The sequence below is a fragment of the Neopelma chrysocephalum genome, unplaced genomic scaffold (assembly GCF_003984885.1).
Source record: "Neopelma chrysocephalum unplaced genomic scaffold, ASM398488v2 Primary Assembly neopelma1_89, whole genome shotgun sequence".
In the NCBI taxonomy this organism is placed as follows: Eukaryota; Metazoa; Chordata; class Aves; order Passeriformes; family Pipridae; genus Neopelma; species Neopelma chrysocephalum.
The window spans coordinates 854,901-876,070 of NW_020897751.1; the positions used below are offsets into that span (position 1 = coordinate 854,901).

General features: G+C 47.2%; 1 protein-coding gene across 1 annotated transcript; it reads right to left on the bottom strand.

Annotated features, from left to right (window-relative positions):
• Positions 1-994: 994 nt before the first annotated feature.
• On the bottom strand, positions 995-19,251 carry MINPP1 (multiple inositol-polyphosphate phosphatase 1). The gene is made up of 5 exons (XM_027692906.1): positions 18,680-19,251; positions 17,700-17,888; positions 17,237-17,334; positions 15,878-16,011; positions 995-4,718 (listed from the first exon to the last, which is right to left on the bottom strand). Exons 1-5 carry the CDS (start codon positions 19,227-19,229, stop codon positions 4,319-4,321), a joined length of 1,371 nt encoding a protein of 456 aa, XP_027548707.1. The 5' UTR covers positions 19,230-19,251; the 3' UTR covers positions 995-4,318.
• Between the last annotated feature and the right edge of the window lie 1,919 nt (positions 19,252-21,170).

A 21,170-nucleotide genomic window follows, 5' to 3' on the forward strand; every position in this document is an offset into this window, starting at 1 on the left:
AGGCAGACAAACAGCACTCAGCAGCTGAACTGGATACAAAGGAGTTGCTGAGTCTTTGTGAAGATGAATTTGAAGGTGGCAAAACACACCCACACCCCCCTCAGTCAGAGCAGCACAAGACACAGGCAGGGCTTTTAAAGCCAAGAAAGCCACTGCACACAAGGCCAAGTGTGGCACAGCTGAGGAAAGGGCAGGTGGCCTTGAGACAGCAAATCCATAGGAGGAGGAAGGGTGGAAAGAAAGAGCCTTCCTAAAAGTCTGGATGTTGTGAGCTTTCCCTGGCTCCCAGGGCTTTGGTGGGCACACCCAAGTGTTGGCATTTGGGCAGGATTCTCCTGCTCTCCTTGTCCTCCCTGTCCACCCTGCACAGGCAGTGCAGGACACGAGACCTTCAGTCCAGTGGGGTCAGGAGAAACAGTCTCTCATTGAAAGCCCATGAAAGTAAGAAGTTAACAATTTAAAGACAAAACATTATTCCTGCCACACCAGCAACTGCAAATAACACCTGACAATACCAACTTCCTTTGGAAAAGTTAGGCAACTAACAAAATGATTGTTTAATGTATTATACACCTCAAACAGAGCAGGGGAGATGGATGGTGGTGATTGTATTCCTCCCCCTGAAGGTTCTACACAGTTTTGGGGTCTTAATTTTTAAGGCATTTCATTCCTTTTCCTAGAGAGTTTGTGGGGTTTCTTTGTTTTAAACAAAACAGCCTCAATTATTTTCTATTTCCACCTTACAGACTAATACATCTTCACAGAAAATGCAGAAATAGCACTTGATCAAAGATGCTGTTCAGTCATCACGTCCTTTCTGCATCTGCAAAAACCCTGTCAGAAAACTGCTGCTGTTTTTTTTTAAACCAGGGCTCCTGGAAACAAGAGTAAATCTTTACACTTCCCTCAAAATATGAGAGTAAAAACCCAATTAAGGCATTTTCTATTAACCATTAATTTGAACACTTAAAATAATCAGAGACACCAACACAAGTAATATCAACCCACCAAATGTATTTTGAAGCAGAACACAGCCATGATACTGGAGATCATCAAACAGAGATGAAAGAAGGGTGCAGTTTTATTTCACCACAAATCCACAGTAAGTTCTCAGAATTCATCCAGTTAGTGCCATTATTATTACAAACTGGCATTGGCCAGCTCGACAGCAGTACCTTCTAGGAGGAAAAAACCTGATTTGCCAGAAAGATTAGACATTTAACAAATTAAAACACATTTCACACATATTTTAAGGCCAGCAGCCAAGAACACTTGTCAGTATTTTCCATCAGTGAAAGCTTCCAGTTTGAGAAAGGTTGCAGAGAGTCCTTGACAGAAGACTGAGATGAGGCATCCAGAGGCAAGGTGAAGGAGGAGAAAGCATTATTTTTCTTGCAGGATGTGGGAATGTGCTATGCCAGGAGATGTGGCAGCCTCTTCAAGCACTGCTCACACTGAGCTAGTGCCCAACTCAATAGGAATATTTTAATCCATTCCAGTATCTGAACAAGTGTCTGTGTTAACCAGATAAAAGGGTCAGAGTGAAGTCACCTCCCCAGTGGTAAAAATCACATTAGGTGCCCAGAGTATTTACATGTCCCAACACTTCTACTGGTGCAAAGTTTCCCCATTGAGCCTCTAATTGTGCTAAAGGGGTGAGTCAGAGTATCCTCTAAACCCAGAGCAGAGCCCAGGCAGCACATTTCCCTTTCCAGTTCATTGCTGACACCACTGAAGCCAGATGTGCTTGGCTGGAGGTGTGACAGACCTGCACTCCAAGGTAAAACAGGGAATAGCCCCTGAGGAACCATCCTGTGCACAGAATTTAAGCACACCATCAACTTGCTAATGCAGCAGCACGTGACACTCCACTGCAGAAGGAATATTTTGGTTCCTCCACCTCACCTGGCACACAGTCAGAAAAGCAGTCAAGTGCACTGTACTCCTCCCTCCACAAGGAAGAAGGATGTATCTTTTAACAAATGTGATGTCTTAAAATCAGTCTTGCTGAACTGACAACAGAATCCTCCATCCATCTCCCATAGTCAGGCTTTCATCCCTTCTGTCCATGAATCATCACAGGGCGACTGACTCACAGATAAAAAAAATATTTGTTCAGAGGTGGATTTTCTCACTCTGGTAGGTGCTATTTCCAAACTCAACTGCCTTTAAACAAAGGTTCATTTCTTTGTAGCTCGCTTCAAATGTTGCAACCAAGTCCCTCACTGGCATCAGTCACAGCAATTACCATCAGTTGACTCGGTCTCAAGGCAGGATCATGTGAAAAAGGAGACATGCAAAGCTTACACAGCAGTAAAGTCAGATGCAGGGCCTGACAATTACCCTGACCTATATCCCTGCATTGGTGGCAGCACTGAACTCCTCCCCAGCCATGTCACCAGCTTCAGAGGGAGCTGCAGAGCCAACACAGGCCAAGTGTTTCACTGGGATGTCAATGCTGGAATACCCACCAGATTTTACCAGTATATTCAGTAATCTCTTGGTCTCTGCAGCTACTGGTGCTCTAATGAAACACGGCCCTACATGCCCAGGTAGGGAAAAGCTCTTAACTCCAAGAACAACAGTAAAAAACAGGTGTTTGACGGCCCCTTAACTCACAGGTATGTAAATCTTAAGTGTTTTTCCACAAGCCATATTACAAAAGAGTGACAGAAGCCTAAGTCCTCAAGAAAGATTAAAAAGAAATCACACACTAAGTTTAACTCTTCAGCTTTGAGCCAGGTTGGCTTTCTCTTTTCTGTTTTTGGTTTTTGCAGCAGATAAATTCCCAGTTCTGAAGCTGAGCCTACAAAAAGAACTTAACCCTCAGCAAATGAGGGTATAAACATATAGTGCTCCTGATATGCTGTGGTAATCACTTATTCCAACCTTTCCCCTCCTCACCAGGAAACACAGCAAAACACAGCTCTGGAACGCTCACTGTGGGGTGAGAGTGCACACTCCAGGAGTTACCAGCACCATAAATCCACACCTTCATTTGCTTTGGGGCAACCTGCTCACACAGCCATTCCCTTCCAGGGGAGGAAGGAATTTTATCTGTCTCCCTGCATTTCAGACACATCTCATCAGTTATCTTCAGTTTTCCTCTTCCTGCCACACTGCAGAGCTCTAAAACACTTCCCAGCTTTCAGTCACAAATGAACCTACTTTAAGTGCAGTTGCTTTAAGAGGTCACCAGTCCTTCTACACAATTCATCTCTTTAAAAACCAGCTGCACTTCAAAACCAAGGTGGCACATCAAACATATAAGGCCTATGTAAGTGGCACCAAATGAGGTGGCTTAAAGGCAGCAGAAGTCAAGTCTCACCCAGACCTTTATACAGTCCAAAATCTGCCTGGATTTAGGGTTAGCATCAATCCCATTTCAAGCAGGAGGCTGGAGACATCCAGAGATCCCATCCATCCAGAACTGCTGGGAAAACTGCCAGCACCTAGACAGGACCAAGCTGTTCAGAGCCAAAGCAGAGCTTAACCTGAATGTCCCAGCCCAAACCTTCAACACCAGAAACAGAGGGTGACAGGGAAAGGACACCCCAGATTATTTTAGAGAACAACTGCTGCATCTCCCAGAGCAACTTAAAGGAAGAGTGGCTACTTTCCACTCCCTCACTTCTTTCTGTTTATTTTTACTCCTTTTTTAAGATGATTTACTTACCCTGGAGGTTAACTTGGTATGTGGGATGGGTCGGTGAGGACTTTAAGATTTCTAACTCCTCACCCCTTTTCAGGCAGGTAATGCATGCAGGAAACACTGCAACTCCTCCTGCTTTAAAATGCCCAAAAAAAGAGATGGTGCTGTCCAGGCAGAAGTTGTGCAGCTGTGAAGAAAGACTCTGTACTCTCTCCCTTCTACAAGCTTGGGAAAAAGAGTAAAAAAAGCTCACAGGTTTGAAGTATTTCATGCCTGGGACAGGAAAACAGCAGCAAGCAACACAGGCAGTGCAAAGCAATATTGAATTAGTCCAACCACCTGCAGCTCTGATAAAACAGAAGCTGCCCTAGCTCTTAAATCCATCTATGGCACATTCACAGAGGGACTGACCAATGAACTTAGCTTATTTGTACATATAAACACACAGGGACTTGTGTCTTGCATCACGTATTGGTTACAAATGCTCAGCAACTTCCCTGTTACAGCATTTGTTTTCGTAGTTCTGCTTATGCAACAGAGAACCAGCACACTGAGCTGAGACAACCCACCCAATCTGCAAGTCTAGAAAGTTAACACAGCAGCAGCAAATCATCCAAAGTGCTTGTGTACAAGGCCTGTCGAACTGAATCAATATGCAGAACCCCCTCACAGCTCATCCACAGCAGTCACATTAACTTTGGGCAGTTCACACTCCTCTTTGAAGTGGCAGTTCTCCAGGATGTCCCTGTAGTAGTCCTTGAGGTCGGCGTAGGTGGAGATGGTTTCATTGGAGTGATGGAAGGACATTGGTCTCTCGTTCAGCAGCATCTGCACCTGATACTCCTCCCTGGAGTTGTTCACGTGGTCGCAGTGGTAGAGCACAAACACCAGGTTGGCCGCGTAAGGCACGATCCGGCCGCTGCGGAACTTCCGGTGCGTTTGCCTGGCGAAATTGTTGGCCAGGAGAGGCTCCTCGTCTTTGAAGAAACCCATCAGGGCAAGCAGGGGCTGGAGTGTCTCTGCATGCCCAACTTGGACAATCAGAGGTGAAGAAATGGGTTTTGAACTACAAGAGAAAAAAGCGCAAGGGATGAGCAAGAGCCTGGGCTGTAAAACAAACACACGGACACAGTGCACAGCTGCCAGCAGCCAAGGCTCAGGGACACCTGGAACCTGGTTTAGTCCTGAGAAAAACCTGCTTGGGAATATCAGTTATCACAGACACTTTGAAAAGCAGCTTCCTAAATTTTGTCTCAGTTTAAGGCATTGATTCTTAGAGAAACTGTAGAGTGCACCCTCAGTGAGTGTGCAGGCAACACCAAGTTGGGTGGGAGTGCTGATGTGCTGGAGGGCAGGAAGGCTCTGCACAGGGAGCTGGACAGGCTGGATCCCTGGGCTGAGGGACAACAAGGCCCAGTGCCGGGTCCTGCCCTTGGGTCACACCCACCCCTGCAGCTCCAGGCTGGGGCAGAGGGGCTGCAAAGCTGGGAAAGGCCCTGGGGGTGCTGGTGACAGCGGCTGGACACGAGCCCGGGTGTGCCCAGGGGGGCAAGAAGGCCAAGGGCCCCTGGGCTGTGCCAGCCATAGTGTGGGCACAGGCCCAGGGCAGTGCCCTCCCTGTGCTGGCACCGCTGAGGGACCTCCAGGGCTGGGCCCAGTGCTGGGCCCTCAACAGGAGAGACCCGGAGGGGCTGGAGCTGTGCAGGGAAGGGAACGGAGCTGGGAAGGGGCTGGAGCAGCAGGAGCAGCTGAGGGAGCTGGGGGGGCTCAGCCTGGAGAAAAGGAGGCTCAGGGGGGACCTTCTGGCTCTGCAAGTCCCTGACAGGAGGGGGGAGCCGGGGGGGGTCGGGCTCTGCTCCCAGGGAACAAGGGACAGGAGGAGAGGGAACGGCCTCCAGCTGTGCCAGGGGAGGCTCAGGTTGGCCAGGAGGAGGAATTTGTTGCTGGAAAGGGTGGTGAGGCCTTGGCAGGGGCTGCCCAGGGAGGTTTGGAGTGCCCATCCCTGGAGGTGTCCCAGGAAGGCCTGGCCGTGGCACTCAGTGCTCTGGGCTGGGGGACAAGGTGGGGATGGGGCACAGGGGGGACTCTGTGGTGTTGAAGGCCTTTTCCAGCCTGAATGATTCTGTGATTCTAACTTGTAATAAATGTAGTTAGGCTACTGCTAGAGCCTAATATGACTAACAAAATTAAGAAATACATTAATGGTTTGCATCTCTATACTCAGCATATCTCTGACTCCTGGTGTGAACCCACTCACTTGTGCTCTTCCCGGGTATGGGATGATCCAGTGACCAAGCAACAGTGAAGAACAGGTTTGGATTAAATGTCAGATTTTTAAGATAGCACTGCCTCCTCCCATCAGGGATCAGATAAGGTCAGCAGATCACTAAAGCTTTGTCAACATACAAAGTCAAGCCCTTCATTGGATGTGAGAGTCCTCTTCTGATCATCACCAGCATTTCCCAAATTTAGTCTGAAGACAGCAGTCCAGTCATTGGAAGGAAACAGTTGTCCCTCCCCAATTTATCAGTCAAAATTATAAGCAGGAATACTGCTATTCCCAAGCTGTGAGGATGCCAGCTAGCCAAGAAGGACACTCAGCACACAGCACAGCCAGTTAAGCCACTGATTCGTACCAAGAACAGAGCCTAAAACCAGGAGTGTTTGTGCAACAAAAGGACACACACTGCTCAGCCCAAGGGAAGATAAGAGCTGGCTTGCTGTGCCAGGAAGCACCAGCCAAGAGGAAAATCTGACCCTTGCTCCAGAGAAGGATGATGGCTTTGGGGACCAATTCCAAGTGGCACATAGAGCCCAGGTCACTTGATCTAATACGTGTTTGGCTTTCGGGAGACACATCTCCATTGGCCTGAAGAGGAGGCGTTTCCTCTGCTCCAACCTAAAGCAGTGCCAGAGTGGTTAACTGGGAGACCTGCCTGTGGACTGGAACTTGGATCAGATAAGCTGGATTTCAGCACTGGCACAGGATGGGTCCCACCAGCTCCATGTAGCCATGGTGTTTGGGAGTCTGCACCGTGCTGCTCCCAGGGGACCTGGGCCCTTCTGCCTCCACTCCTGTGCATGTAGGTACACACATGTCTGAGACCCTCCTCTCAGGCAAAACATCCCAAGATAGACCCCAACCATGCCTCTGTTTCCCCTTCAAAAGAAGTAGCATTCAAAACACAGAAAGGTTCTGTATGCAGGACATTCTGTTTTTCCCACCCATGCCTTTGGTGCACCAAGAGCTGTACATTCACCACAGCCCCTCTTCCAGCTTCTCCAAAATTAGTGTTTCTCCCTATGTTCTGCCCTCGCTATTTATGACCTCTTCACTCATTCTAAAATTGTCAAGCTTTTGGATCCTTCAATGCCTTTCTCTTCCCTCTCCATTCTTTGTTCAGCCCTCTTACTCACTTGACCAGTTCCTGTATATCCTGCCCCTCCACACACACCTGCAGGGAAGTATTTTTAGGTTTTAGGACACATTCACATCCCTTCTGTCAGTCAACAAAGAGGAGCAGCAGCAAAACACAGATGCCTATGGAAGGAGACAAAAGGCTGCTCCTTTGATCTCGTGCAATTTCCAGCTCAGAGGTCTCCTGGGTCACCCATCTAATCAATCTTTCCTTTGCCAAATCTCTCCTTAAAGCCACACACGTTTCTAACACGCACCATCCTATGGCAAGGAGCTGCCCAGCTTCACACACTGCTCTGAATTTGTTCTATTTGTAGAGGTTATGGGCCCATTTAATCCTTTCTACTTACAGCCTTGCAATTATATTCTTTCCAACTACAGTGACCTCAAAACTCGACTCCTGAGCAGTAACTTATCCCAGACTCTACCTGACAGGTGATAAGATCATTTTTCCTGTGGGGATTACTTGAAAGCTCTGCAGTTTCCCAGCCCAGTTGGTCTCACCAGGTCCTTTACAACCTTCCAAGTAGAAACAATCCATCCTATTTATCTTGATTAAAACTGCCACATTTGCAGTGCCACTGAACTTCTCACCTCCTTTTCCCTATATATACAACATGCAAATCCTTCCAGATCCATCTCTGCCAGGAAAAAAAATTAAAAATTCCATCAGCTGTCCCTACCCTCCATTTCTTGTAATTTTATTCATTTCTACCCATGTAAGGACCTTTCCCCTTTAACCCCACCCACATGATTTCTTTAAATAAGGAAACCTGTTGAAAGATGTCTGGAAATCATGACTGTGGTTCCCACAACACCCTATTTTATACTCCCTGATCCTTCCTAAGAGCTCCAAGAGCCATTGCTTTCCTTTCACTGACACTACTCATGTTCATCAAGGAGCTCACCAAAACTAGTTTGGGGCTTTATTTCTACAAGAATGGCCTGTAATTCTGATTCTCTCCTGGAGCTGCTTTTTGCATTTCCCCTTTATTTAATTATTTGTATTTAAGTTATCACATCTGCCAGACCCCAGAAGCTTCTTGGCTCTTATTTCAGCTATTTCCTTCAAGTTTTTAGCACTCTTGGGGTAATATCACCCAGCTCTAGCAACTTGGCACATTTTCATGTCCTCCCAGCTGCGTGGTGGTCTTTTTAGTTTTACAGTTTACTAAGCAAGGAAGCCAGTAATGTAAATATGCTGCTGAAGTCTCCAAAACCAGCATTACATAGACATTATTCATTCCACAGGGAGTGGATTTCATATCCCACCCCTCCAAAAAATGTTTCAGAAATGCTAAGACCAAAAAAAGAAAGAAAAAAATTAACATTCTGGCTATCAGTGCTGGCTTTAAGCAAGGTTTGGCTCTATTTTCCAGCTAGCAGGAATGTTGAAATGGAAGTAAATTACCAAAAAGATGGTGAATATCTGAGTTAAAAAACCAGCAGGACATATGTTTCCAAAGCAGGAAACAAATTATAGCATATACAGAGAAAAGTTTGTAAGAACAAGGAAAGAAAAGCTCCTGAAGACAAAAGAAGGACTAAACAAGGTGCTCATTCTCACTGTAACTTGAGTTTTTACTTCACCTGCTTTAGTCTCATGAAATGCTCATGCTGAGAGGCCAAACTGTCCTGGGAGGCAAAACAAACCTCTCCCACTCACAGCTATCCCACTGGCTTATTTTAATGAGGATTAAAACTGTTTCCTGATACAACACAATCCTGAGTCTTCAATACCATCTAACAGTGTGCTTAGTGTCTCATTTCCAGACTGCTCGAGCACTCCCTGTTCAGTCCCTGGGGTCAGGACTCCAGTTCAGATGTGGTTTCATATCATCTAATGATGACAATAAAAGTGGCCATCGAGGCTGAAACAGCAATATTTTTAATTATGGGGAGAGTGACAGATTGCCTCTTCAGAGAATGCACGCAGGCAAAGGTTACCACTGTCCCCACATTTCTGAGAAAGGCAGGACAAGCCACAAACCACTGATAAACTCAGAACAGTAGCACAGGCTAATAAATATTAGAGAAAAGGCCTGATGTTTCCACGCTCAATCTGCTTCACAATCAATTCACGACTCAGCATCGTGTTGGAAGCAAAGTTCTCAAAGTGGCAACTGCCACTGGTACTTCAATCCACTTCTGTGAACTCAGCAGGGAAAGTCCACTGAATAAACCTCCACCTTTGAATGCAGTTGCATAAAACTCTACCATAAAATATTAAGAGCTTGTGTAAAAGTGATTGCTGCAGGATGGTTTTGTACCCACTTCATGGGGCACTTCCAAGTGAGCAGCAGTGGCTGTCAAGGGCTTGCTCAGGGTTCACTGGAGACACGTGGCAGCTCCAGCTACTGAACCACCCACACTGGGGTTTTGTGTTATTTTTACCTTTTAAGTAAATCTGACCACAGCTGAACAATTCATCAGCACAACCCCGAAAGCCAAGTCTCACCATGGGAAAAAAATAAGGCACAGGATTCATCATCCAGGCAAGTTCTAGTTCTTGTCAATCTCAGCAGATTTGGGTTTAACCCGGAATCTTTTGCACCAGCTCACTCACCCTCAACAGCAGATCATTCCTACCTTTCCCAGGACTACTGATAGTTCACCTGTTCCATAGCCAAAGTGATATTTCTTTTAACCAAACTGTATTTCCTAAGCGCTGATATGACTTTCAGTTAGAGATACCATAGTGGGATAAGAAGACATTTCCTACAGCAAAACCTTCAAACCTCATGTAAAAATCCCTCCAATAAGTTCAAAGAATGTAAGTTTTAACACCTATTTAACAAGCAAGCTTAGATTACATTCTGTCCTTTTTCTCCCTAATAAAAGAGTCAGGACTAAACACCCCAAAACCTGTTTTCAGCTGTAGGATGAATTCATCCTTCCCCCCTCCCTGTGATTTATTTCTGGGAAAAACAGCTGGAGGAACCTTAAACCTACATGGAAACAGCAGAGATCAGGGAATGAATGCACTGGCAGTGGTGGGACTCAAAGGGCAGCAGAAATGTTAAAAAGTGGTGTTGCTCAGAGCCACCACAAATACTGACAAGGTAAAACGTTTCTTCTTTTCCAACGAGGCCACACATGAGCTCACTCATGACAAAGGCAAACTTGAACAGCTCAAGGGACTACACAAAGCTCATTAAAAACCAACAGCTCTTACCTAGTCCTGAAAGAGTTAACCACTCAGCTAATTAGGCTTTACTGGGTTTCACTTCAGAGCTTCTGCACTTCCAAAGGCTGTTTTTTGGATGATCCCACCTCTCTGTTCTTTCACACCTCAGAGATGAGATGCATTAGTGCACCTGCACCATGTTGATGCTGAGTGTTGATTCATTATAAGGAGCCCAAACCAAACCAAGAGGGTCTTGCCACTTGTCAAACCCTTCCTGCCCAAGGTGGACACTGCTTAGATCAGTCCCTTGGTGCATTAGTTTTGTTACTGTTTTGTTTGGGCTTTTAACTGCTTACATGAAACAATACAACTCCATAAAAGTTGCTGAGATACTTTTCCAGAGCAGTCCTGAGCAAGCACCTATTGGGTAACTAAGGAGAGATTTAAGCACATCCTGGGGAGACTGAAAGGCCCAAGAAACACTTGAAATATCTAGTTCTAGGCAGACAGATGAACAGCTCACAGGACAGCCTGAACCTGCTGATGCACCCAGAGCCACAGCCCTGCACTGTGCAAATGTGAGATCCCAGCAGCAACAAAGGGGTTTTAGCAAAAGAAATGACGGAACAATTCAAATCTGAACAAAAGGGATCTTTAAATTATTTCATTTCTACTTCCCGTGGAGCTTTTTGGCTTTGTTCCCTTTGTACAGGCTATAAAAAGAGTTTTGAATAATTAAGTGATTTTAGATCACGCATTGTGTTCTTTTGCACTGAGTCACAGTGGAGGAGCAATGAGAGCACAGCAGTCAATGACTACTGAAAGGTGACCAATTGCGTGGGGAAGTGACCTGCAAAGAGGATGGCAAATCACAGGGAGCAATAAAAACTACCAGTAAATTGCCAAATTAGTCTGTTTACCTTACAGCTTAGCCTGGTATAACTCACAAAGATCACCTTCACTTGATCTTGAACTACATTCAAATAAGTCTTTTTTTTTTTTTAAATACCTTGAACCTGCTTTCACTCAGAGGAAACCCCCAAATATTTTGCAATGTATATGTGTAGCCTGGTTGGTATTTTCCATCCATCCATACTATAAATACTGAGAAGGCTGCCCAAAGCATGCCTCCCAATTTCCAGATCCTTATGGCAATCTATAAGAACTGAGATTTCATATTCTTTCATAAGCAAGAAAGGCAGAATTGTTAAATATTTGAAGCTAGAAGGGAAAAAAAAAAGTTTAAGACAGTTATAGTGAATAGCTGATATGTTTAAATTGTGCCACAACCCATTTGCAAATCCACCCTTGCCCAAGTGCGTGGCTGCCAAGGCTTTTAAAATCAGATTAGCAGCTTCATATTACAGTAACTACCAAAACACACAGATTTCTCATCAACACACACTGTTGGCAGAATACTCTTCACTAAACTGCTGGGAAAACCAACAGTGAGGAAGAATTCCCAGTTAGCTGCTTTGCCACATAGTTGCATAGCCTATCCCCAGCAGGAAGAGCTGGGAAAACCACAGTTCTTATGCCTTCACAAAAATAAAGTGCTTTGTGGACTAAGAGAACTGCCCAAGAATGCTGTTTCAGCACAGCAAATCACCTGGCTTCATTTTATGTGCAAATCTCATGATACATTTAATTAATACATTTTTTTTGTCTTTAAGAAAATTTGTATGGAAGAGAGCCCTGCTCCCCAACCTCTCCCTAGAAATGGGCTCAGGACATTTCCTTACAGACTGGTAAGAAGGTGAGAAGGCTGCAAGGTCAGCAATCACTTAATGGAAGAAAAAAGGTTACAATAAAAGCAATGTTGCTCTTTTTAATTTTGTAGTAACTGGGAATGAAAACAGGACAAAGCTATTCAACAGAAATACATAAGGTATTCTACAAAAATACAGCATTGCCAACACTGTTCTCTACTGCCAAGCTGGAGCAGAACAGAATTCAGATCCCTCAGCTTCTTGCTGGAACACAAACGCTTCTCTTTCTACTTTTGGATAGCCCAATCTAAGCTTTCCAGAAAGAAAAGAGATCTTGGGGCAATTGGAAGTAAATTTCCTGTTCTTAAGTTTTTAGAGCAAACAGCCAGATACAAATCAATGTTAAACATTGTTAAATTGGAACAGTATTCCACTAAGAGACATTTTGTCATCACAAAAGTTCATTTTCTGAGTAAGGAATTGCTGCAAAAATATTTAACCCGTTGCCCTGAAGGTGAACACCACCATAAAGAGAAAGAAGAGATGCTCATACACAAATATTTTCTGTTATTAACACTGGCATTGCACATTTTGTTTTCATTTGTACTCTCACATGGCCACGGCATCTGGGCTAAGCCTCTCTCCCAGATGGAAAAGGATTAGCCGCACCTCCGCTCCCTAGATCCCAAGAGAGACAAGCCGTTCCAACACCGCGGCAGATTCCCACATCCCCTGCAGGGTTACCCAATCCAGGTTATTCCCGGGTCTCCAGTGCCTTACGACTGCCACCTTCCGTTGTGGAGCGGAGTAACACACTCCTTCAGCGCCCGGCTCCGCGCTCCGAGAGCTGCCGTTTCCTGCTCAGGATGATGCTCACCCTCGAGTCTGCTCACCCAGCTTGGAATGTTGCAAGATTTAGGGTCCCAACCCTTCACACTCACTGCCCACTTCTGAAGCCGGACAAGGCCCAGAAAGCAAATATAACTATATGAAAAGTAGAGAGTTAAATTCAGAATATAGGTATAAGCAAGAGCAGAAGAGCTTAGTCTTAGAAACAGTAGAGACAATAATTCATTAAGGTATGCAGAACATACTGACACAGGAGAACAAGAACACATGTACTCAGGAGAACAACCTGATAAAGAAGGAAGATGAGCCAAAATCTGGGTATCCTTGCAAAATCATCAGAAACCTCTGCCAGATGTATCAAGATGTCAGCCAAAGTAAGAAAGTTCACAAAGTTCATGATGACTATGGGAGGCGGGCAGGGGGTTCCCCGAGGCTGAAGGTCAGAACTACCCTCCCAGATTCTCCCCAAATTGAAGACCACACCTCTAACTCCGCCTAAACTCCACCTGTTATGAATATTGAAAATGTATGTTGCAATTCTATGAATATGTATGTAGAGATGTTGTAATCCCTTGCAGAAATTGCATATAATCCTGTCTTTTTACTAAAAAGGTGGAGCAGTTTTTCCAGGACAACCTGACTGTTCCCCAGGCACTCCGGAGGCCCGCGAAATAAAGTACCTCCTGCTTAAAGGCTACAAACTTTGTCTCTAAGCAGTTTCTTTTCGTTTGTGCCTTTTTGGGGGCAAAATCTTGGCATCACTTCCCTCTGTAGTGGCAGAACACCATGAGAGCCCCAGGGATTGCAACTGAACTTCCACAGCCAAGGCTGGAAGGCAGGATGAAGTTATCCCATTCCTCTGGATACCTTAAATGTCTGCTCTTCCCAGCTCCTAATGCAGCACTGCTGATCCAGTTCTCAGGAAATAAGAACATTTTCTTACAGCTTTTTTAGGGTTTTAAATTACTATTTAACTTACGGGGATGTCTTACACACAGCTGTGACCAGTGCATGGAATATAAGGATGGAAAGGCTGTCACTGTTCAAAGAGTAAATTCCACTGCAAGGAAACAAAACTGATGACTCAAGGTACATCCTCACATCTGGATGTGGCACCTGGGGACATGGTTCAGTGATCTCAAGGGCCTTTCTATGCTTAACAAGTCTGTGATTCAGGGTTGGTTTTGTTGGTTTTTTTTTTTTTTATTTTTCCCCCCAGATTTCAGAAGGACAGAACAGTCTAAGGCCCTTCCTTTTCTGTTTATCTGTTAACCTGCACTTCTTCCTGATCATCCTGACAGACACAGCAATCCTCTGTTCCCAACAGGGTGTTAATGGCCCCTGCTCCAATGGATTTTCCCATCAGCTCTTCTAGGAGGCTGAAGAAAGGATGAAGGAGTTTAAATAAACTGGTGTAGCACAACCACTGCTTTAACTCCATCACTACCAAAAAGGTTTCACCACTCCCACACCAACCTTCCACTTCCAGACACCACAGCACAATTCCTCAACCCAGCTTGGCTCTTGAGGGGTCCAGTGCTTACATATCAACACCAAAGCTGAATTTGCTGGTTGCCATTCAAAGTTACTTATCAAGTTTTAGCAAGTATTTAATGGCACAGTATTTATACAATCTAATGCTCATATCCTTGATATCATGTACTTTTTTCAACATTTCCATACTAATCTGCCAAGGTATTAATTCATGTGACTGATCACTGAACTATGAATTTTTAATTGTTCAGTTTGCAAGAGGAACATGCACACAGATCATAAATTACCACTTAAAGCAGCTTTCTCAAAAAAATGTTATCAGCACATGTAAGCAAATGCAGGTGATTCTGTGACACAGACATCCCAACCTGTAACTGAATCAAAACTGATCTCAGTTTTGTCCCTGTTGTATTTCTCCCCATCAAACCAATCCACACAAGACAAGAGCAACACCAAACAGCTCCCAAACCCCAACTGCTACAGGCTCAGAGGAGTGAACCCCAAAATAGCACGGGCACCTCCCCTGGCATTTTTGAGCAAGCACAGGGATGGTCAGATCCATGACACTACAAAGGCAGTTTTGAGGACTGAACAACACAGTGGTTGGAGTGCAACTGCTACTGTTCTTCCACTGACACAGAGTGACTTGTCAAATCCTGGGAATAATCCAAGACAAATGACTTTATCAGGGCACCACCTGTAATACCTGGGTATTACATCTTCCAGTCTACTAACAGTTACTTGTAAAGCCTAATATCTTCCTACAGCTCCAGTGCTGCTCCCAAATTACGACTTTGCTGTGAGAGGATGGGAAACTAAACATCCTAAACAGTGGGAAACTAAATATCCTAGGCAGAGGTCTCTGACTGATGGGCTGAACTACTGACTTTGCTGTAAATGGCTTGATTTGTCATGTGAACCCAATTTCAGGAGAAGTGTCTTTTTCCTGTTCTTACAAGACACTGAGTGTATCCCCTAAAGTCTGTCCCTCCCTAGTTCCAACAAAGCAGGTTACAAGAAGGCTGGTTTGCAGTTCCCTCTCCAGCCTCTTGGATCCTGCAACAGCCCGTTCTGGTCTAAAAGTCACCGCTGGGATTGACCTGTAATAATTATTTTCTGTAATTGTATTTCAACACCTTTAATGTGAATAGAAAGGTTTAGTAACACAAGAGACTTAAGCCACACACACGCAGACAGACAGACTGCCACAATGTGTCGTGGGGGTGCTGTCAGCCCACAGTTTGCCATTTTTGCCACAAATGATTTTTAACAAGGACAATTTAAACAAAACAACCTCATTGCTTCAACTCAATGGTCTCTTCTCAAACTGTGTAGGAAGAGAACACCACTATCAGACAGCAGCTGGCAGTCCACAAAGGCCTTTGTGGATCAGCAAGATGGAATTACAGGAGCTGGACACAAGAACATCAATGAAAAAAAATATATACACTTCAAAGTAATACTGTTCCCTTAAAAATTGCATTACCTCTGTTAAAATTCAGCTGGCTCAAACTCTCCTAATATTGTCATATTTGGAAGTAAAGTACTGAGCTTCTATTCACATGATATCCAGCTCAGGACTGACCACAGAAAACTCATACCCAAAGCACTTAAGCCTTTTGATTTACCTTTTGCTCTCTTCCACTGCTTTGTCCAAATGCTGGAAGATATCTTGGAATAAAATACAGCTGGAGCGACTGTTGATGTCATAGCCATATCCTCTCTTCCAGTACTGCTTCAGGTCATTCAGGTATTCCAGGACCTAAAGGTAGTGCAATAATAAACACCTGTGAGCTCTAAGGGAAAACAAGCCCCCCAACCTGGAGCAATGATGTTGCCACACACTGAAAGAAATGGACAAAGCTGACACAAAATCAAGCCCAAACCATGCAGGCTCCAGTTGTAACTGCAGCATAAAACCAGATCTAAAAAAAAAAATAGACCCAACTGAAGAGCCATCACATTCAGCATCTGACCACCCTCCCAGCCAGGTGAGGTGCTGCATATCACAAGACAACCACTATCCACTGCTTTTTTAGCATTGCTGATTGTGCCTCGAGCTCTCCCACGGAAGCCATCCCACACCTGTAGCTGAGCTTCTCTGGTTTGACATTCTGGAGATGTGCACACACCTCAAACAGACAGAACTGTGCCTTGGATTTATGCAAAAGCACACAGTGCTCTCCTTGTTCTGTTTTTTTTGCTTACAGTTCCTGCCATCAAAGTTGTTTCCCACCTCGCTGCTGAGTTATTTATAAACACATTTAACAGAGTGGGTCTCACAGAAGCCCATGGTGATCCTGATCCTCCTAACTCCATTGCCTACCCTTTAGCCAACCACCTACCCATGCAGAGGTCTCCTCTCTTTCCTAAGGGTGGAAATTTCCTTAACAGCCTCAGGGAAGCCTTACAGAACATCAAAGAGTACATCAAACACTTCTCGTTTATCTAGGTTCTACTGGGTTTTATTAATAGGCATTTGGTTTAGGTATCTGATAGTCCCCAAAACCATATAAAAAGAGTCTTAAGAGATTCTAGAAGACTTCATTTGATGTCCTCTGGAATAAATTCTATCATATGATTTTATCATATGAAAGCTGTCCAGAGTTTTTCTGATGTCACAGAAATAAGTATTACATGATTTAAGCACAACAGGAAAAGACAATTTACATCAGGACAAATCAAGACTGCACCAGCACTCAAGTCTGAATAAAGGATATTTCAGTCTTACTGCTTGATTAATTCAGAGCTCTTTGGAGAACAAAGTAAGTTTTGTTCCTCTTGACTTAACAAAACACAACTTCTCACTGTGCAAAGAGTTAAATCTGAACATTATGGCATCTTTTGAAGGCTTCTCTAATCTCTCCCTTTTAGCGCATTATAGAATGGTTTGGGTTGGAAAGGATCTTAAAGATTATCTAATTCCAACACCTTGCCATGGGCAGGGACACCTTCCACTATTCCAGGTTGCTCTGAGCCCCACATACCTTGGCATCTTCTTCAGTGAAGAGTGAACACCATGGGGAGGTCACATTTTTTATAGCCAACTCGTAAGAGCAGGTGAGAAAAGCCACTTGAACAAGATCTGCAATAAATCCAACAAACAAGCAAAAGATAAAGCACTGCTACACAAGTGGCAACTTTCAACTTGCCCACTCCAGAAAGCGGAATTAAAAGAATAACACTCAACTCTCTTCAAAGGTAAAGTTGATTCAATCTAAGGGAGAGATGTTTTCAAACACCATCTTCTTCTGACCAGTAACTAACAATCATTCATTACTGCAACACCAACATACACTTACAGCCTCATGCATTTAATTAGAGGCTGCATGTTTAATTAGAGGTAATTTACAGCACATTCTAAATTACCTACTCTGCATAACTATAAGTCTTGGAAGTTGTTCTCGGCCAGACTCTGAGCCAAACTCACCTGTAACAGGAATTCCTTACCTGCATTTAGCTCCTCCACTGGCAAACACAAGGCACTCGCGACCTTCTCCAAGACCCTCTTCATCTCGGGCCCCTCTTTGAAGGCGCTAACCTGGCACATGGCTGCGTCGTTCTCCTCCACCAGGGCTACAAACTTGGCGCAGTGATCAAAAAAACGCATCAAGGAATCATTCACTTGGACCTCCACCTCTGAAAGCAAACGTGGCCATCAGGAGAAGCACCGCCATCCCCAAGGGCACCAGCATTCACCCACCACGGCAGTGTCCCCATGGAGGGGACGCAGAGTGCAGGGGCCCCCTCAGCCTGGGCATGGGGGACATGGGATTGGGCTCGTGGCTTCCCTCAGCCACGGGTAAGTGGGGAGGGCACAGGGCTCCTCCAGCCCCTCAGGGAGGGTGGGCATGGGACACCTGCAACCCCTCAGGAAGGGTGTGAGGCTCCTCCAGCTCCTTTGAGAGAGTTGGAAATCCCTCAGTGAGGGCATGCATCTCCTTCTGCTACTCAGGGAATGCTTGGGGGCTCCCTCAGGGAGGGCATGGAACTCTCCCAGGCCCTTTGGCAGAATCAGGAATCTCTCAGGGAGGGCTTGGGAGTTTCTCAAAGGGGGACATGCAGCTCCCTTAGGGTGGGCACAGGACTGTGCCAGCCCCTCTCTGAGTCCTCAGCCTCTCTCCTTCTGGGAGGGTATGGGATAGCCCCATCCCCTTGGGGACAGACGGAATCCCTCAGGGAAGGCCTCCGGGGACTTCCCCGGCCCCGCTGGGAGGACACGGGAATCCCTCGGTCAGGGCACGGGTCTCACTCTGGGAGCAGCGGGGGCTCCTTCAGGGAGGGCACAGGAGCCCCTCAACCCCCTCGGGAGAGCTGGGAATCCCTCAGGGAGGGTGCGGGACTCCCTCAACCTTCTAGGAGGGCACGGGACGCCCTCAGGGAGGGCGCGGGGCTCTCGCAGGGAGCGGGGTCGGGTGTGCCGGACTCACCGTCGCCGCCGAGGCTGAGGTCGGGCCCGAGCCCGCGGCGGAAGGCGGCCCCGCTCTGCAGGCAGCGGTGCTTGGAGCTGCTGGCCAGCGCCAGGCGGCGGCGGGCGGCGAACAGCGCGGGGAAGCGGGCGGCCAGGCGGCGGGCCAGCTGCTCCATGTCGCGCCGGCCCTGCGGCGCCAGCCGCCCGTCCAGGCTCTCCTCGTACCACATGGGCCAGGCGGCCAGCGCGGCGGCGGCGGGGCAGGCCGCGGGCTCCGAGGGCCGGCGGAGCAGCCGGGCGTGCAGCTCGCCCAGCCGGCGGACCTGCCCGGCCGTGGGGTAGCGGGTGCCGTGCCGGAGCACGGCGCGGAGCTGCAGCGGAGCGCAGCTGGCGGGCGGCGACTCGCCCGCGCCGGGACCCAGCGACAGCGGGTCGCGCACCAGGTGCGGATTCACCTCCTCGTAGCGGGACTTGGTGCCGAAGTAGCCGCTCAAGCCCGCGCTCGCCGGCCGCAGGACGAGGAGCAGCAGCAGGAAGAGGAGAGAGGCGGCTGCCCGGCACGGCGCCATGGCGGCAACTGCGCGGCTGCCGCAGGAAGAGGCGGAGCGGCGGCACCTCCTCACGGCTTCACCCGGGGGAGGCACCGCCCCAGCCCGGGACACTTATAGCCGGGAGGAGCGGAGCCACGCCCTCAGGGCTGCACCCTCCCCCGGGACCGCCCCAGCCCAGGTGAAGGAACCGCCCCCTCAGGGCTTCACTCGCTTCAGTCCGGGGGTCTCGTACCGAGGCGGAGCCGAGCCGAGCCAACCCCTCACGGTTTCAGCCACCCCCTCACGGGCCGCCTCAGCCCGGGGGTCTCGTGCCCAGGCGGAGTGGAGCCTTCTCCTCACGGCTTCACACGCCTCAGCCCGGGGGTCTCGTACTCCGGCGGAGCGAAGCAGAGCCGCCCACCTCCCGGCTTCACCCGCCTGAGGAGCCGCCCCTCAGCCCGGGGCCTCGTACAGAGCTGTCCCTTCACGGCTTCACCCGCCTCAGGAGCCGCTCCTCAGCCCGGGGTCTCGTACAGAGCTGTCCTTTCACGGCTTCACCCGCCTCAGGAGCTGCTCCTCAGCCCGGGGCCTCGTACAGAGCTGTCTTGTCCCCTCACGGCTTCGCCCGCCTCAGCCCGGGACACTCGCCCCCGGCGAGGGAGTGGCGGGACCCCTGAGGGGAGCCATGACCCGTCAGGCCTATTTTTGTACTTCCTTTGCCTCTGTGGAGCCTCACGGACTGCACGGAGCTCCGTAAACCCATAGAGGTTTACCCGCAGTATCAGACGTGAGGGGAAAGGTTTATTTTCTCTGTGCAGGCAGAACAACTGGATCGACTGCAGTAAGGAATGAGAGGCAGAGAAAAGGTACGTTTTCTTTGCGTATAAAACTCAGAGCAAACCCCATGAAGCAGATGGGCTCCTACGTCCCAGATGTGCTAGGTCTCAAAAATTTAACACTGCTCCTCCATCTTCCCTGCAGTTCTGCAATATATTTAGGATTACAGAAAATCCAACTTGTTTGGCTGGTAACAGATGTGGTGCTGTCCCTGGTGTCCTGTTTTAGAAAATCTCTCTGATGTAAAGCAGTAGCAGAAACTTGTTAAGGAACCCCTATCATGTTTTATTCAACAAATTAGTCTAATTAGCATTTAAATTAGCTAAATATTAAGACATAAGCCTCAGTCAAAACCCTGGACCTAGGCCATGGAAGCTGGGCAAGTGGGGATGTGGAAGTAAACTTTAGAGCTATCTCTGTTTCTCAGAGTTCTGTGAAAACTTCAGATAAGATGTGCCTATCTCCAGCATCAGAGAAGCCTTGGCTTAGATAGATTTTTAAAAAGTCAGCACGCTCTCTTTCTTTGTGCTTTTCCATGATAAAATTTCATCCCAAACCAGGAATGCTGCCAGAGGCTGCAGCTTCCCACTTTGTTCTCCAACATGGGTAAGCTAACTCAAGAAAGGGCTTTCAAGGGTGTTTTTGGCCCCCTTTTTGCCAAAAAGCAGTTGGATTGCGCTCAAAATACAGGTAGTGATGCTGTGAGGGGACTGTGTGTCACTGCTGCAGGGGCATGTGGCTTTTTCAATAGAATCATAGAATATCCTGAGTTGGAAGTGATCCGTATGGATCATTGAATCACAGAATCATTTAGGTTGGAAAAGACCTCCAAGACCATCGAGTCCAACCTGTGCCTGATTTGCCTCTTATCACCCAGCCCAGAGCACTGAGTGCCACGGCCAGGCCTTCCTGGGACACCTCCAGGGATGGGGACACCAAACTTCCCTGGGCAGCCCCTGCCAAGGCCTCACCACCCTTTCCAGCAACAAATTCCTCCTCCTGTCCAACCTGACCCTCCCCTGGCACAGCTTGAGGCTGTTTCCTCTTGTCCTATCCCGTGGGCTCTGCTCCCAGGGAACAAGGGAACTCCATTCTCCTGTCAGGGAGTTGCAGAGAGCGATAAGACACATCCCTGAGCCTCCT